Source organism: Trachypithecus francoisi, unplaced genomic scaffold (assembly GCF_009764315.1).
Source record: "Trachypithecus francoisi isolate TF-2019V2 unplaced genomic scaffold, Tfra_2.0 Lachesis_group17, whole genome shotgun sequence".
Classification (NCBI taxonomy): Eukaryota; Metazoa; Chordata; class Mammalia; order Primates; family Cercopithecidae; genus Trachypithecus; species Trachypithecus francoisi.
In genome coordinates, this window is record NW_022681462.1 from 64,586,954 (window position 1) to 64,605,158 (window position 18,205).

General features: G+C 48.2%; 1 protein-coding gene across 8 annotated transcripts in view; it reads left to right on the forward strand.

Annotated features, from left to right (window-relative positions):
• Positions 1-18,205, forward strand: part of THADA (THADA armadillo repeat containing) — a 366,170-nt gene that overhangs the window by 346,949 nt on the left and 1,016 nt on the right. For all 8 annotated transcript variants that reach the window (XM_033175863.1, XM_033175871.1, XM_033175868.1 and 5 more), the window contains one exon: positions 17,528-17,697. In XM_033175863.1, the coding sequence (XP_033031754.1) occupies positions 17,528-17,697 (170 nt within the window). The remainder of the gene's footprint in view (positions 1-17,527; positions 17,698-18,205) is intronic.

Consider the following 18,205-nt stretch of genomic DNA (forward strand, 5'->3'; position numbering starts at 1 on the left):
GAAAGTGTCTAACTCTGTTGCCCAGGCTGGTCTCTAACTCCTGGGCTTAAGGATCCTCCGACCTTGGCCTCCCAAAGTGCTGGGATTACAGGTGTGAGCCACCATGCCCAGCCCCTTTCTTTTTTCATGTTTATATTTTATTGAGATGAAATAAACCTAAAATAAAATTAACCATTTTAAAGTATACAGTTGCAGTAACGTTAGTACTTTTACAATAGTGTGCAGTCATTACCACTATCTAGTTCCAGAACAGTTTCATCACTCCCCTAAAAACCCTGTACCCATTAAGTAGTACCCCCAGCCCCTGGCCCCTGGCAACTACCAGTCTGCTTTCTATCTCTGTGACTTTTCCTATTATCGTTGTTTCATATAAATGGATTTATATATGACCGTTTTTGCTTGGCTTTTTTCATTAGACATACTGTTTACAAGGTTCATCCATGCTGTAGCATGAATCAGCACTTTTAATTCTTTTTATGGCTCAGTAATATTCCATTGTATGGATCTACCACATTTTATTTATCCATTCATCCATTAATGGATGGACATTTGTGTTGTTTCCACCTCTTGGCTATTGTGAATAGTGCTGCTATGAACATTGATGTATAAGCTTTTGTTTGGGTACCTGCTTTCAGTTCTCTTGGGTATGTACCTAGGAGTGGAATTGTGGGTCACATGGTAATTCTTTGACTTACTGAGGAACTGGAGGTCCTTTCGTGATGGACATCCTCCCCAGGTCGGCTCTGACAAGGAATAGCAGGCATGTTCCAACCTATCCCCACCTCCCAAGACAGTGAGAATTGGCACAATGTCATCATTCTGTTAGATCTGGAAATAAACGTAAGAAAAAAGAGTATGGTCACCACAGAGATGCTGGTAATCAGAAGAAAGACAGCTTGGATGGGGGTGGGAAGGGGATGGGGTACTGAGAAGATTCAGGGTCACTTGAAAAGATTTGACTAAGGCCCAGGAAGAACTTAAGAAAAAGGGACTCAGCCACCCAGAATGAAGGAAATTTCAAGCCTAAAATACCCATGGCTGGTACAGCCAATCCACTAATGATGAGGGAGGGATATAAGAGAGCTGTGAACTTATTTTTTCCTGCAACAAGGGCCAGGGAAGCCATGTAGAAAGAGTCTTGAATGTTAAGGATGTAGGACATTTGGGCCTTGTGGGAGCACTGAAGGCTTTCAGACTGAGACATAATCAGGTCAGAGTTGTCTTAGACAGATCACCCTGATCACAGGGAAGGGGAAAGCTTGGAGTCAAGACAAGACTGGAAGCAAGGAGCCTGCTTAGAAGGCTACCGTCGTTGGCCAGCCACAACGATTCACACCTGTAACCCGACAGTTCGGGAGGCCAAGGTGGGAGGAATGCTTGAGCCCAGGAGTTCAAGACCAGCCTGGACAACATGGCGAAAACCCTGTCTCTACAAAAAATGCAAAATTAGCTGGGTGTAGTGGTGTGTGCCTGCAGTCCCAGTTACTCAGGAGGCTGAGGTGGGAGGATCACTTGAGCCCAGGAGGTTGAGGCTGCAGTGAGCCATGATTGCACCACTGCACTCTGCCCAGCCTGGGCAACATAGACCCCATCTCAAAAAAAAAAAAAAAGAAGGCTGCCATTGTTCTGAGAGGAAGGGTGGTGAGGATAGACCAAGGAAGTGGCAGTGGGGATGGGGAGGAGACAAGTTTGAGAGGTGTTTAAAAGGGGGCACAGTTGTCAGGGCGGGTAGCTGTGGATACAGAGGTGAAGGTGGAGCATGAGATGCCACAAAAAAGAGGGTAAACCAGGAAGCAGCAGAGGAGGAAGCCTCAGCTCCAGAGAGCTCCAGAGCACTGCACACACTGCTGAGAGAGCCCAGTCAGACTGGCAGTGAGGCCGAGAGTGTGGGGACAGGAAGGCTGTGGAGGTGGCCCAGGCCATCCCTTCTGAGTGAGGGCTAAATATGGAGGAGACTTGCCTCCTTTTTCTTCCTTCAGGTACAAAACTTTCAAAACAGATTCCGTGTGTTTTGATTTCAGCATTTTTACCTGGAGGACACTGTGACTCTATGTAAATGCAAATTTCTAATCTGAATTATATGAACATTGATTCATTTCATCAAGAAATCATGTTCCATTGTAACTCCTACAGTCCAGTTTAATTCCTTTTAATCAATTTTCTATACTGAGTGAGCATGGTGACTTACGCCTGTAATCCCAGCACTTTGGGAGGCTAAGGCGGGCTGATCACCTGAGGTCAGGAGTTCAAGACCAGCCTGGCCAACATGGCAAAATCCCGTCTGTACTAAAAATACAAAAAAATTAGCCATGCATGGTGGTGCATGCCTGTAATCCCAGCTACTCTGGAGGCTGAAGTGGGAGAATCACTTGAACCCGGGAGGCAGAGGTTGCACTGAACCAAGATCACACCTCTGCACTCCAGCCTGGGTGACAGAGCGAGATTCCATCTCAAAATATATATATTTCTGTACAGAGCAGTGAAGGCATTTCCTAAAGTTCTCCCTTATTTTCTTAAATATCAACTCTTTTTTTGTTTTGTTTTAAGATAGGGTTTTGCTCTGACGCCCAGACTGGAGTACAGCAGTGTGATCACAGCTTACTGCAGCCTTGAACTCTGAGGCTCCGGTGATCCTTCTGCCTCAGCTTCCCAAGTGGCAGGGACCACAGGCATATACCACTACATTCAGCTAATTTTTAAATTTTTTGTAGACACAGGTTCTCACTATGTTGCCCAGGCTGGTCTTGAACTCCTGGGCTCAAGTGATCCTCCTAGATCAGCGTCCCCAAAACGTTGGGATTACAGGCATGAGCCACTATGCCCAGCCTTTTGTTTGTTTTTGATTTTTTGTTGTTGTTTGTTTTGTTTTGTTTTTTGAGATGGAGTCTCGCTCTGTCGCCCGGGCTGGAATGCGGTGGCTGGATCTCGGCTCACTGCAAGCTCCACCTCTCGGGTTTACGCCATTCTCCTGCCTCAGCCTCCTAAGTAGCTGGGACTACAGGTGCCCGCCACCTCGCCCGGCTAGTTTTTTTGTATTTTTTTAGTAGAGACGGGGTTTCACTGTGTTAGCCAGGATGGTCTCGATCTCCTGACCTCGTGATCCACCCGTCTCGGCCTCCCAAAGTGCTGGGATTACAGGCTTGAGCCACCGCGCCCGGCCATTTTTTTTTTTCTTGAGACAGTTTTGCTCTTGTTGTATGGGCTGTAGTACAGTGGCACAATCTCAGCATCAGCCTAAGGCCATGTCAGTGGTGGTTTCCCATGCCTTTGGGAAGTGTAGTCACTCCAGAAGACTGCTGGGGAGTGTTGGCCACAGGGGACAGATAGGAAAGACCTTGAGAGGACTGGGAGTAAACTCCATTTCAAGATATAAAATTCCCAGAAACTTTGAAACCGCAGGCATTTTCATTTTGAACACTGTTTATAAATCTTAAAATCATGTTGTGAGTTTAAAAGTCATTTATACCTGGATTTGGTCATTGCATTACCATAAACTGTGTTTGTTCTATTTAGAGCCGTAAAAGCCTAGGGGGTGAGGTAGGCTGCCTAGTCAGGGAACTTTCTGGATTCTGGGTTTTTTGTTTTGTTTTGTTTTTGTTTTTTTGAAATGGAGTCTCGCTTTGTCACCCAGGCTGGAGTGCAGTGGCGCAATCTCAGTTCACTGCAACCTCCACCTCTCAGGTTCAAGCAGTTCTTCCGCCTCAGCCTCCCAAGTAGCTGGGATTACAGGCACCCATCGCCGTGCCCGGCTAATTTTTATATTTTTAGTAGAAACAGGGTTTCACCATGTTGGCCAGCTGGTCTCGAACTCCTGACCTCAAGTGATCGGCCTGCCTCAGCCTCCCAAAGTACTGGGATTACAGGCATGAGTCACCGCGTCCAGCCTCTGGATTCCATATAAGACTGGGAGGCAGGTGCCTAGTACGGGAACTTTCTGGATTCTGCATAAAGCTGGGAGGCAGTAATATTAAAGTCCTCAGGAAAGAAACATTATCTTCTTGAGTTTTTCTGACTTTCAAATTCTAGTCTTCAGTTACCCCTCAGGACCATCTGCACCACTACCACCCATATCCCACCAATGTGTTTTGGGAGCCAGGCAGTCCTCCATCTTGAGCTCTGTGCTGTGTTTACAGTACCTCGACTGGGCATGTTTTCAAGACTAGTACAGTGCCTTTTGCTCATGACAGCTCTGTTGAAGAACTCAGAAGGAGCCGGTCAGTCTTAGGAGCTCAGGCTGAGAAGAAATTTCTTAGAAAAGAAAGAAGTTGCCAGGTGTGGTGGCTCACGCCTGTAATCCCAGCACTTTGAGAGGCCAAGGCGGGTGGATCACCTGAGGTCAGGAGTTCAAGACCAGCCTGACCAATATGGTGAAACCCTGTCTCTGCTAAAATTACAAAAATTAGCCGGACATGGTGGCATGTGTCTGTAGTCCCAGCTACTAGGGAGGCTGAGGCAGGAGAATCGCTTGAACCCAAGAGGCGGAGGTTGCAGTGAGCCAAGATCATACCACTGCACTCCAGCCTGGGCGACAGAGTGAGACTCCATCTCAAAAAAAAAAAAAAAAGAAGAAGAAGAAGAAGAAAGAAAGAAGTTCCAGTAGTGAAATAAGCTAAAGAAAACTGAAGTGACTTCAAGGAAAAGAAAAAGAGAAGTTTCAAGATCCAGGCTGGTCAGTGAGGAATGTGGAATGTGTCCTCAGAGCTGGTGAACTCTGCCCAGGCAGAGGAAGAGGAGACTGATGGAAGGCAGACCTCAAGTTGCCCAGCACTTACCAGTCTGTGGAAGCCTCCCTCATTGGCTCATGACACAGGGGTAGGGAGGAAAGAAGAGCAGGGGTGGGGAGGAAAGAAGAGCAGGGGTAGGGAGGAAAGAAGAGCAGGGGTGGGGAGGAAAGAAGAGCAGGGGTGGGGAGGAAAGAAGAGCAGGGGTAGGGAGGAAAGAAGAGCAGGGGTGGGGAGGAAAGAAGAGGGCTGGGTGCTGCCATGTCTAGGAGGAGTGCTCTGGGGTGAGTGGCCACGCAGATAGGAATGAAGTGCAAGGCACTTACCACCTGGGCAGAGTTGGAGGCAATCGAACCCTCTGGGAGGCTCTGAAGAGTGAAACCATCAAGGAGCAGGCAGAGGGAGGGACTCACTGCTGTGGAGGGACTGGCTTTACACTTTTCACAGGAAGGGGCTGACACAGTTCAGGCCCCAAAGGAATCGCCACCAAATGCAAGAATGCCAAATGCAGGCCAAAATGGCTGGACAGGGCCCATTGCTTGCTCTGCTGTCCCTTCACACACCAGGGCCCCAAGGACTGGCCTTTATTACCTGCCACAGAACAGCCACGAAGCCCACATGCACAGCCCATGGGTGCCGTACCCTTTCCTGCTGAGCTCCGGAGATAGCCACAGGAAACAGGAGTGGAGTGCACACAAAACTGGGTATAATGGAAGCACCCTGGAGGGCTGGAGGCTGGTGGGACAGGTCCAGGCTGTAAGCCCCCTGGAGAACCAGGTCTTTTTCACAGATGGTATTTTCTCAGAGCAATATTTGTTTGAATCCATTCCTTATTTGTTGGTGTGGTTTGAAGTGAACAAATGCAAGTATTTTTCTAGGGTTCGAGCTGAGTGTACTGTTAACTGGCTATAATTTATCAGTCCCTTTTTGGTGAAGTGTGTCCCTACTGAATAAGAAGTGCACACTTTTAACTTACCGAAATGCTTATTTTCATTCATATTGGCTGTATCCATTTTTTAAATTAGGGGAAAATTTGTATTTACCCAGTGATTTGAGGTCGGCCCACATTTTTAAAATCATAGTTATTTTAACTTCAAAAATAAAGATTTTTTTGGAATGTATTGTTGATTAAAAATAATAATAAAGACTTTGAAATTATCTTTAAAATGAAAACAAAGGATTTGCTAGGGTATTTCTGGTTTCATAAAAGGTCACCAGGAAACATGTTTACATCAGGGAGTCACAGGTTTTAAGCATATAACACTTCTGTGGAGTTTGTATTCTTTGGGAGCTGGACCTGCAGGTATTCTGGGGAACCCAGGCCGTTTGTTCCATTTGAAAATAGCTAAAACATGAAGAAAAGACAAATTCTTAACATTGTAAAGGGTTTTCTCTCAAGTAGTTTTAAAATTTCAAATGATGGTGTTTGATCCCTTCCCTTCAGACCTGGAATCACATTTTCCCCGCAGGACAGAAAGGGCTCTGCGGCCAGCTGTGCCTGGGAAGGAGCTGCTTCTCGCCGTGGCCCCCTCTCTGCCCAGGAGCTGGTGAGGAGGGGTGAACTAGGAGATGCCTTTCAGAAAAAAGGATGTGAGGAGATGAGCCCCTCCGCATCTGCCCCAAATAGAGACCGGCGTAATAGACTGAGCACTTGCAGAGACGTTCACAAAGGGACTGTTTGCGGTTGTGAGATTGGAGGCAGGCCTACAGCAGGGCTTCTCATCCTTGGCACTGTGGACATTGATTGGGGTGGTAGGGCTGTCATGAACACTGTAGGATGTTGAATAGCATCTCTAGCCCCTACCTACTACATGCCAGTAGCACCACCAACTCTGACTGTCACAACCAAAAATGTATCCAGACACTGGCAGATGTACCCTGGGAGCAATGTGCCCTCTGGCTGAGAACCATGGGTGAAGGGAAGCAGTCATGATGTTGAGGCACCTACAGACAAGAGCAGTAGGAAGCGCTCCCCACCTGTCTGACTGAAAGGGAGACCCCAGGGATAGCGGAAGTCAGGGAGGAGGGGCTGCCTGGCAGGTGCCCTAGCCATGGGGGATGCAGTCACTGCTAGAATCTTCGCAACTTTCTGGGGAGGGTCCAAGAAAGAAATACCACCAACTCTTCTCTATTCTACCGTCCAGTATAGCAGTGCTCCCTTCGCATTAGGAGAAGCCAGCTAGAAGCCCAGTGGTAAAGGACACCTGGGTAAGGCAGTCTATAGAGATCAGCATCCTGGGGCACTGAGCAGGGTGCAGGAGAAGGGCAGGGAATGGAAAATGGAAAATAATCAGTCTGTTCATCCATCCATCCATTTATTCAGTACTTATGAGCAGCTTAGCAAAGTGGTCAAGAATGTAGGTGCTGGGCCGGGCACAGTGGCTCACACCTATAGTCCCAGCACTTTGGGAGGCCAAGGTAGGTGGATCGCTTGACCTCACGAGTTCAAGACCAGCCTAGGCAATACAGTGAAAACCTGTCTCTACCAAAGATACAAAAATTAGCCAAGCATGATGGTGTGCCTATAGTCCTAGCTACTTGGGAGGCTAAGATGGGAAGATGGCTTGACCTGGGAGACAGAGGTTGTAGTGAACTGAGGCCACACCACTGCACTCCAGCCTGGGTGGCAGAGCCAGACCCTGTCTCCAAAGGAAAAAAAAAAGAAAAAAGAATATAGGTGCTGGAGTGCTGAAGTCAGATAAGCCTGGATTTGTATCTGGCCCTACCACTTGCAACCTATATCCTATATGATCTTGAACAAGTTGTTTATCTAAATCTCAGTCACCTTGAGTATAAAATGGCAACAATAATTCTGTCTACCTAGACCTTATTCTTGCAATCTTGGATTTTTCCCCAATGTGAAAATGCAAGTCACAAGTAAATTGCATAGTATAAGACCACAATCAAGTGCTAAGCGGGTCGTATCTGGGCAGTACCCAGTGTTGTTTTTATAGACAATCCTGGGAAAGGAAAGACACGGGGTTCAGCATGGAGTGCCCTCCTCAGCATCTGTGAACACCTTGAGCACTGTGCAGATACAGCAGAGAAAGAGGCCCCAGTGGGCTGAGCAACACCTCAGGATCTGCGTTGTGTCCTGAGGGACAGGCCGGCAGGCTAGGTGAAAAGGAGGAAGAAGGGATCCCAGAGCAGGGAATGCTGAGTGAATCAAAGCCAACAGAGTTGGAGGGAGGGGAAGGCCCAGATAGCAGTGTGGGGAGATAGCCGTGTGGGGAGACCACTGAGAAGAGGTTTGGTTGAGGGACTCAGTGTTCTCTTCTGTAAAAGTAAGGGGAGGGCCTGGGGCCAGCTGCCTTCTTCAGTACCGTTACATAGGGGTCACCAGCTCACATGTCCACAGAGACCACGCAAGTGAGCACGCCTGTGAAAGGGGCGCAGTGGGAGGCAGTAGGGCAGTCCCAGGCTGGAAGCAGCCGCCTTCTGTCGGCGTAGCCACCGCTCTGTTCCAGCAGCCGCTGCCATTTTCTAACGCGGGCCTAGAGACAGCAGAGTCTGATTTTCCGAATTTTCAAAAGACAATAGAAATTTGGATCTTTATGAGAATTGTCCTGATTTTTTTTAAATCCATGTGAGCTGTACTAACCAGTCCCTTTGCACCCCTGTCCAGACACTGCTAATGGGTCCAGGCGGGTGTAAAGGGACTGTTGAGTACAGTTTAGCTGAGACAACTCAGCTTAGAACCCGAGCTGTGTGTGTTTGGATTCTGCCTCTGCATATAACTTTAAACAGTAGGCACTAAGACTTAAAACAAAAAGGATGCCAGGCAAAGTAGCTCACACCAGTAATCCTAGCACCTTGGGAGGTCTAGGTGGGTGGATCACTTGAGCCCAGGAGTTCAAGACCAACCTGGGCCACATGGCAAAACCCCGTCTCTACAAAAAATACAAAAAGTAGCGGGACATGGTAGTTTGTGCCTGTAGTCTCAGCCACCTGGGAGGCTGAGGTGGGAGGACCACTTGAGCCTGGGAGGTTGCTGCAGTGAGCTGTGATGGGGCCACTGTGCCCTGGCCTGGGCGACAGAGTGAGACCCTGTCTCAAAAAAATAAACATTAAAAAAAAGGAGGAGGAGGAAGAGGGGTCCACCTGGACCCAGTGAAGTCTGAGTTCCTCCCAGACTTAATACCATGGCCAGGTAGGGTGTTGGGGGAAGGGACGGCTGTGGACGAGGGCACAGGGCAGAGAGAGGGTGGGCCATAGTCTGGGGTTACACACAGCCCTGGCACTTGGCCCAGTGCATGCTGGGACTAGGGCTGCCCTTGAGAGCTCTGGCAAGCACATTTGGTTCTTCTTTGATGAAATTTTTTAAATTTTCAGATAAAGGACAGAGACTATTAACCACAAACACCCATGTTCTCCAACCCAGACTTCCTACTGGGTTCTTTGAAGCTGGGGGGAACGACCCCCCTCCATTTCCTAGAACACTGACCTTCCTCTGGGCCATTTGTCTCCAGTAGGGGTCAGCTGGGAGCTCTTGATTGGTGGTAAAGGTTGAAATGATGGCATTTGATAGCATGGCCCTGAATGTACTCACAGAGTGCCCTGCCTGGAATCCTAGCTCTGAGCCTGGGCTCTGATGGCCCTGGTGGGTGGAGAGCCCTGGCTAGTCTCGGAGTAGAGGGTAAGGGGAGGCAGGGGACAGAGAGGCTTCTGGCAGCCCCAGGAAATGTTGAGTGGCAGAGTCAGCTGAACTGAGCTTGTTTTTCATGACTAATTAAAGTTCAGGCTCTTCCCCTGCTAAATGGAAATGAAGAAGACCATGGAGAAGACTAGAAATAATGAGGTTATCTGGAAACAGCCTCATGAAACCTGAACGTATTTTTGCTCAGAAAAAAGAAAGTGCAGTAACACTCACTCCGTCAGATGCTGCCTTTGCTGCCCAGGCCATCCCAGCCTGTCTGGCCTCACCTTCAGTCCTCCCTTCAGCACGCAGCTTGTCTCCCTGCAGCCCAAGCTCGGGCTCCTCTCCCTCCTGGTTATGTGTGTCCTCACACCCACCCTGCTTGGCCCCTCTGTGAAGCCTCCACCCCCTTCCACATTTGTTTTTCCTTTCTGTCCTCTGATTACCCCCACTCATGATATAATTGGTCTGTGTCACACACCATCTTCAACTGTTTCCTCACACTTTGTGTGGGTCAGCTTGCCTCTGACAACTCTTCACTCTCTAAGAGAAGGGACTGGGTGGTTTTCTTCATGTTTCACACAGTGTTCTCCACACACAGGTGATCAATAAATACTTGTGGATAGATAAAATACCAGATTGATGGGTGAATGGGTGAGTGGGTGGATGGATGGTGAATTGGTTGGATGGCAGGGCCACCCAACACCTTGGCCAGTCCCCTAAAGCTGAGGAATTTTTCAAATGCCTGAAGGAGGATTCTCCAGAGCTACGGGCAGGGAGAATTCAACCTGTCGCCATTTGCACGGCACTTACTATGCTGATTGCCCTCTCTTGAGAAGGACTAGAAGGCAGACTTGACCAATGGCCTTACTCTAGAAGGCATCTTCCCCATAATACTTTAAAATCAGACCATGGGCTTTTTAATCCGTGGTCTGAAATAGTTTTCAGGGTTGGCACCTGGAAAACATCCACTTTGACATCTTTCTTTCAATCAGTAGTTGAAAGCAACTTCAAAGCCTGTGACTTACGAGTCTACCTGCCTAGAAATTAATAATCAGTTCAATTACATCACCTAGTGGGAGGGAATCGGAGGCTGAGATTTGTAGTGGAGCCAGCACACTGTGCGAGGCCTGAGTCTTCACCTCTAGCCCTGCTGGACGGTGGGGGATGCAGGGTCGGCGCTCTTCATGGAGGCAGAGAAGCAGCACCAGGGAGTATCGGCACATAACAGGGTTTCTGATAGCTAGGCATCTGCGTTGGATGGGGAGCCCTGATGAGGCTGGGGCAGTAGCAAGATGAAGGCTATACTGCAGCAGCCCTGAAGCCTCTGGTTTGCTTCCCTCCTCTGCAATCCCAGTGAGTTATCCCTTCACAGGGATGGAAGGCACCAGATTAACCAATTCTAAGTGCTGATCCAGTGCATTTCCAACATGATTCCAAATGACCGCATGTTAATCCCACTTGTGTAGGCCTACCACAGACATGAATGTGTACCAGCAAACCTCACCCATTTGAAGCATTCCAGGAAGATTCTAGGGCATATTTCATCCTGCCCTAGCAGTGTAGCTGGTCGGAGGAAGAACCTCAGCGATTATTTATTCCCCACATTGACATCTTCCTCCCACCAACCCCCAGCTCCCACAGCTCTTGGCATGTGGACCACACCACTGAGCACCTGGTGTCCCTGCTATTGCCTGGGTGTTTGTCTACCTTCCCACCTAGACCTCCTGCTTCTTCGTTCCCTTTTGTAGCTGATTACTATTCCATTGTATGAATTTATAACCACATTTTATTTATCCATTTATTAGCTGATGGACATTTGGGTTACTTCCACATCTTGGCTCTTATGAACAAGGCTGCTATGAACGTTTATGTACAAGTTTTTGTGTGGATGTGTCTTTTTCTCTGTCTTAGGTACATTCCTAGGAGTGCAGTTGTTGGGTCATAGGGTTCATCTTTTGAGGAGAACTGCAAGACTGTTTTCCAAGGTGGCTACACCATTTTACGCGCCCACTAAAAATGTATGAGGGTTCCAGTTTCTCCACATCTTTGCCAAAACTTAACTTTTTTTTTTTATTATAGTCATCCCAGTGGGTGTGAAGTGGAATATGACTGGGATTTTGATTTGCATTTTCCTGATGGTTAATGATGCTAAGCATCTTTTCATGTGTTTATTATTACTGAGTGTTGAGTTCTTTATGTAGTTTAGATATAGTCCCTTATCAGAGATAGGATTTGTTCATATTTTCTCCCTTTCTGTGAATTATCCTTTCACTTTCTTTTTGGTGTTACTTTGAGGCACAAAAGTTTTTCATTTTGACAAAGCCCAGTCTTCTTTCCCTCCCTCCCTTGTTTTTTTTTTTTTTTTTTTTTTGAGATAGAATCTTGCTTTGTCACTCAGGCTGGAGTGCAGTGGCGTGATCTCGGCTCACTGCAACCTCCACCTCCCGGGTTCAAGCAACTCTCCTGCCTCCGCCTCCCGAGTAGCTGGGACTACAGGTGTCCACCACCATGCCTGGCTAGTTTTTTTATTTTTAGTAGAGACGGGGTTTCACCCTATTTGGTCAGACTGGTCTTGAACTCCTGACCTCAAGTGATCCACCCACCTCAGCCTCCCAAAGTGCTGGGATTACAGGCATAAGCCACAGCGCCCAGTCTGACAAAGCCAGTTTTTCTAATGTTGCTTGTGTTTTTGATGTCATATCTAAGAAATAGTTGCCTAATTCAAGGTCGTACAGATTTACTTCTATGTCTTCTATGAGTTTTCTAAGGCCGGGCACAGTAGCTCAAGGCCAGGTGTGGTGGCTCACACCTGTAATCCTAGCACTTTGGGAGGCCAAGACAGGTGGATTATGAGGTCAGGAGTTCAAGACCAGCCTGGCCAAGATGGTGAAACCCTGTCTCTACTAAAAATATAAAAAATTTAGCCAGGCACAGTGGCAGGCACCTGTAATCCCAGCTACTCGGGGAGGCTGAGGCAGGAGAATTGCTTGAACCTGGGCAGCAGAGGTTGCAGTGAGCTGAGATCTGCACTCCAGCCTGGGTGACAGACAGACTCCATCTCAAAAAAAAAAAAAAATGAAATGAGTTTTCTAGTTTTAGCTCTTACATTTAGATCTTTGGTACATTTTAATTTTTATATGTTGTGTGAGGTAAGGGTCCAACTTCATTCTTTCGCAGGTGTATATCCAGTTGTCCCAGGATTACTGGTTGAAAAGACTTTTTTTCCCCGTTACTTTGGTACCCTTGTCAAAAATCATTTGACCATACATGTGAGGGTGTGTTTGTAGATTCTCACTCTGTTGATTTGTGTAATCTGCCCTTGCTATTCTGTTGATCTGTATGTCTATTCTTATGCCAGTAGCACACTGTCTTTATTCCTATAGCTTGTAGTAAGTTTTGAAATCAGGAAGTGTGAGTCCTCTAATTTTGTTTTCTTTTTCAAGATTGTTTTGGATACACAGCAGATTCCTTTTTTTTTTTTTTTTTCTTTTGGTAGCAACAGGGTCTTGTCTCAAGTGATCCTTCCACCTCAGCCTCCCAAAATTTGGGGATTACAGGTGTGAGCCACTGAGCCCAGCCTCTCAGCAGATTCTTAAAACACACTTGTTGATTGGCTGCTTGTTTTCGTTTCCTTGATGGACTGGCCAGACTGTGAGCGCCTAGCTGGCCTGCACGCTTAAGTGACAAATTCCTCTCCCTACTCCAGCCTCCCTTCATAAGGCATTTGGCCAGTAGAGATCTAGGCAGTTCTGCCTGAGCTGCCTTAGTCCAGGGCAAGGTAGTAAAAGAGAATTTGGCAGGTTGCAGCTGGCTCCCCAAGCAGGAGATCTAAATCCAACTCATCCTTCCCCTACCCTCCCCAAAACATCTCAGCATTCCTTCCTCTTCTGTCCTTGCCTTGCAGGCTTGGAGCTTGGGTAGTTAGAGCTCTATCTAGACTCACTTCTGGCCACATCACACCAGCTCTTCCCATGTGCCTGTCATCCCACCACTCTCCTGCCCCTTCCTAACCATGATTCATGGCAAAATGGTGCAGGATAGAAGCTATCTGTCCTGTTAGATGGGGCTAGTGCAGCAGCCTGGCCTTCTTTGGTGGCATCTTTGGTCACCCCCATAGGTTCTTTATGGACTCAACAGGAATGTCACGTGAGTTGCAGGTACTGATTTTGCTGATGGATGATGAAATTTTTTTCTTCCCTGTTGGGCTTTCAGTCCTTGCCTTAAGGAGACCATAAAAGAAGTGGTGGGAGGCCAGGTGCAGTGGTTCACGCATGTAATCCCAGCACTTTGGGAGGCCAAGGGGGGCAGATCACTTGAGGTCAGGAATTCGAGACCAGCCTGACCAACATGGAGAAACCCCGTCTCTAGTAAAAATACAAAATTAGCAAGGTGTGGTGGCAGGTGCCTGTAATCCCAGCTACTCCAGAGGCTGAGGCAGGAGAATCTCTTAAACCCAGGAAGCAGAGGTTGAGGTGAGCTGAGATCACACCACTGCACTCCAGCCTGGGCAGCAAGAGCGAAACTCTGTCTCAAAACAGAACAACAATAAAAAAAGTGATAGGCCGGGGCACAGTGGCTCATGCCTGTAATCCCAGCACTTGGGGAGGCTGAGGCAGGTGAATCACTTGTGGTCAGGACTTTGAGACCAGCCTGGCCAACATGGTAAAACCCCGTCTCTACTAAAAATACAAAATTAGCCGGCCGTGGTGGCAGGTACCTGTAATCTCAGCTACTCATGAGGTTGAGGCAGGAGAATCGCTTAAACCCAGGAGGCAGAGGTTGCAGTGAGCTGAGATCATGCCACTGCATTGTAGCCTGGGCAACAGAGCAAGACTCAGTCTCAAAAAATAAAAAGAGTGATAAACCCACTGGGTGTGGTGACTCATGCCTGTAATCTCAGCACTTTGGTAGGCTGAGGTGGGCAGATCACTTGATCTCCAGGAGTTCAAGACCAGCCTGGACAACGTGGTAAAACCCTGTCTCTACAAAAAAAAAAAAAAAAAAAAAAACACAAAAATTAGCCTGGTATAGTGGCACATGCTTATAGTCACAGATACTCGGGAGGCTGAGATGGGAGGATCACCTGAGCCCAGGAAGGTCAAGGCTGCAGTAAGCTGTGATTGTGCCACTGTACTCCAGCCTGGGTGACAAAGTGAGACCTTGTCTCAAAAAAAAAAAATGATAAAACCAAGTCTGACTTCTTCATCTCCATTGCCTTCCTGCAGGGTAGGGGGCAGTCTGTGCACTGGAGATACTTAGCCCAGCACCACAGCTATCTGCAAACTTGGACCAGTTATCTAACCTTCATTAACGCAGTCTCCTTGTTGGCTAAATAGGGATACTTCCCTTATAGAATGGCAGAATGCCAGGAGCAATTAAGGATTCAGTAGGAGCGGCCAGGCGTGGTGGCTCAAGCCTGTAATCCCAGCACTTTGGGAGGCCGAGACGGGCGGATCACGAGGTCAGGAGATCGAGACCATCCTGGCTAACCTGGTGAAACCCCGTCTCTACTAAAAAATACAAAAAGCTAGCCGGGCGAGGTGGCGGGCGCCTGTACTCCCAGCTACTCGGGAGGCTGAGGCAGGAGAATGGCCTGAACCCGGGAGGCAGAGCTTGCAGTGAGCTGAGATCCGGCCACTGCACTCCAGCCTGGGTGGCAGAGCGAGACTCCGTCTCAAAAAAAAAAGAATTCAGTAGGAGCAAAATGTTCATTATCATTGGTAACACTAGTTACCATTTACTGAATGTTTTCTTTGTGCCATTCTCTATGTTGGTGTTCAGATTAAGTCAGATGGAATAAAGGAGGAGATCTCATGATCTCCAGCCATAAACAAGCATGTGCTGAGCATCTGCTCTGTATTGAATCCTATGCTGGTCCTCATGTGTGTTTTTGTTTGGGGGGTTTGAAAAAGGCCACCTGTGTGGGGCGCAGGGGAGCATCAGGAAGAGCAGCTAATGGATGCTGGGCTTAATAACTAGGTTGGGTTGATCTGTGCAGCAAACTACCATGGTACATGTTTATCTATGTAACAAACCTGCACGTCCTACACATGTATCCTAGAACTCTAAAAGTTGAAGGGGCCAGGTGCGGTGGCTCACACCTGTAATCCCAGCACTTTGGAAGGCTGAGGTGGGTAGATTACTTGAGGTCAGGAGTTTTAGACCAGCTGGGCCAACATGGTGAAACCCTGTCTCTACAAAAAATACAACAATTAGCTGGGCAAAAACAGAAAAAATTATCTGGGTGTGGTGGCACACACCTGTAGTCCCAGCTGCTTGGGGGCTGAGGCAGAATTGCTTGAACCCGGGAGGTGGAGGTTGCAGTGAGCAAATATCACGCCACTCTACTCCAGCCTGGGCGATAGACTCGTCTCAATCAATCAATAAAAGTTGAAGGGAAAAAAGAAAGAAAAAGGCCATTTAATTATCCCCTCTCTATACAGATTCTCAGCCAACTGAGAACTGCACAAAGGAGTTAGGTAGAGGTAAAAATAGAGATTGTATTATAGGTAGAGGTCCAGCCAACACATGGCTCAGGCCCACAGCCAGAGTGCACCTTCGCCCCCTCCCCTTTTCTGTTTCCTGGTTTAAATCTGGGTTCCAGGCTGCAGAGCAAGCAGCATGGGGAATGGGGACACTAAAGGGCAAGTGTCCTGGGGGACTTATCTGGAGCTGTCAAGATGGTAAGATCAGTCCTTTTGCCTGTTTACATGCAACTAGGTGCTGCTGTGTGACCTCTGGATAGTCCTGGCCCTACTGTAGGAGGGCCCCAGGTGTACACCCTGCTGACCCCACCATCAAAACCTCTGGAATGTTGATGCTAGTTCTCCAAATCTGTGCTTTCCATGTACCATGAAACTTGTTGCCAACTATAATTTCTTGATGTGTGCAAGTGGGTTATGTAATACCCAACCCATAGGATGCTAGAAGGACTGGGGAGAAAGCACTTGATCAAGGCCTGGCACTCACTAGGCCCTCAGTGGGGCCATCCCGGTAAGCCTGGTTCAACACCCAGGGGAACTAAGCCTGCTGTTGCAGATTATCAACCGTCTGCCTGTGTGCCGAGAAGTCTCTTCAGGGGCTAAATGGTCAGGGTAAGTCTGTGTGCTGAAGTTGGAGATGTGGATTTGGGAGTGATCAGGGCTCAACAGAAATGCATCATTGAAAGACAGGCGTTGGTGCAGGATGGGCCTACAGAGGTCCATTGTCTGTGCAGTGGGCTTTCAGTCCCATGTTTCAGACGTCCTCCAGGTTTGGGATGGGAGGGGCAGAGTTGTTAGGGGAAGGGACAACACCCCTGAACCTCCTTCCAAACCCATATTTAGGATTGTCTAAGGCCAAATGGTGAAATAAGGCCATTGGTTTCCCCAAGGCCCCCTGCTTCCTCTTTCTGCACCCTTCTACTCTTTCAGTGCCCTTCCTCCAAACACCGGGGAAAACAAGGGTCCAAAAACAAAAAACTCCAAGACAGAGGGCAGCAAAATAGGAGCCAAATGCAGCCCACCACCTGCTTTTTATAGCCCGTGAGCTATCAGTGGTTTTTACATTTTTAATTGGTTGAAAAAAAATAATATTTTGTGACACATGAAATTCAAATTTCAGTGTCCACAAAGTTTTGTTGGAACACAGCCACAACCATTTGTTTACAAATTGTCTATGGCTGCTTTCAGCTGAGTTGAGATGGTATAGGCCTGCAAAGTCTAAAATACTGACTCTCTGGCCCTTTAAGGAAAAGCTTGACAATGCCCTGTTTTAGGATGTGTCTTGCACCCAGGAGATCTGCTTTCCAAGGAAAGGGCAAACCAGTTAAATCCAGGCAGATGTGCAGAGGAGACACTGGACGGGGAAGCCTTCGTGATCCTTCCGGTGACACTGGAGGAGCTGAGGGGAGATAACTCTCTAATCCTACAGATGGGACTGCTTCTGTCCACACTGAGTTAGGGGGCATGGAAACAGTGGGTTCAGGCCTATGACTCATTCTAACAGTATAGATAGCAGGATTCAGAAGGTGATTAATAGTCTCCAGTGAGCCCACCACACCAGCTTCCCTGCCAGGCTGGTGGCAGCGATTTTACCTGAGGCCTTTCGTGTTCCCAGGGTCCTGCAGGCTGCCCTGGGCCGGCCCTGAGCAGTGTATTCATTGCTTACCTTTCTCCTGTCTCTGCAGAGTTTGCCTTCTGCCAGGTGGACGCCTCCATCGCTCTGGCCCTGGCCCTGGCCGTCCTGTGTGATCTGCTCCAGCAGTGGGACCAGCTGGCCCCTGGACTGCCCATCCTGCTGGGATGGCTGTTGGGAGACAGTGACGACCTCGTGGTCTGTGTGGAGAGCATGCATCAGGTGATCCCGGGGTGTCAGGGGAGTGGGAGGCAGGGTTGGAGTGTCCTAAACCCGCTGGATGCAGCACCTACAGCCTCAGCTGGGCTTGTTCATGCTTACACACAGAGCAGTAACCACTAGGAAAGCCACCCACTGGGTGCTGCCGAGGGCACAGGGACACTCTCAGGCTGACTTCTGGGGTGCTGATGGTCAGCCTCCAGATTAGCCAGGGGAGAGAACTCGCAAAGAAGCCCCTGGATGTGGAGAGTTTAATTATGGAGACTGCTTGTTAGTCAGTATTGGAGTTAGCCTGGAGCTTCCCAAAGTTAGGTCTGAGGGTGAAGCATTTTCAGAGAATTAGGATTTCTGCTAGGAATTTCCTGCTTGAAGAAAACTATTACTAGACCCCTCCAGGGTGGGTGCAGTCACAGATAGGGAAACTGAGGACGAAGACAAGCAGCAAAAGCCTCCTGAGAACTGAAATTGATCGCCACCAGTATCTGACTCAGCTGACCTTCTTGGCATCCCC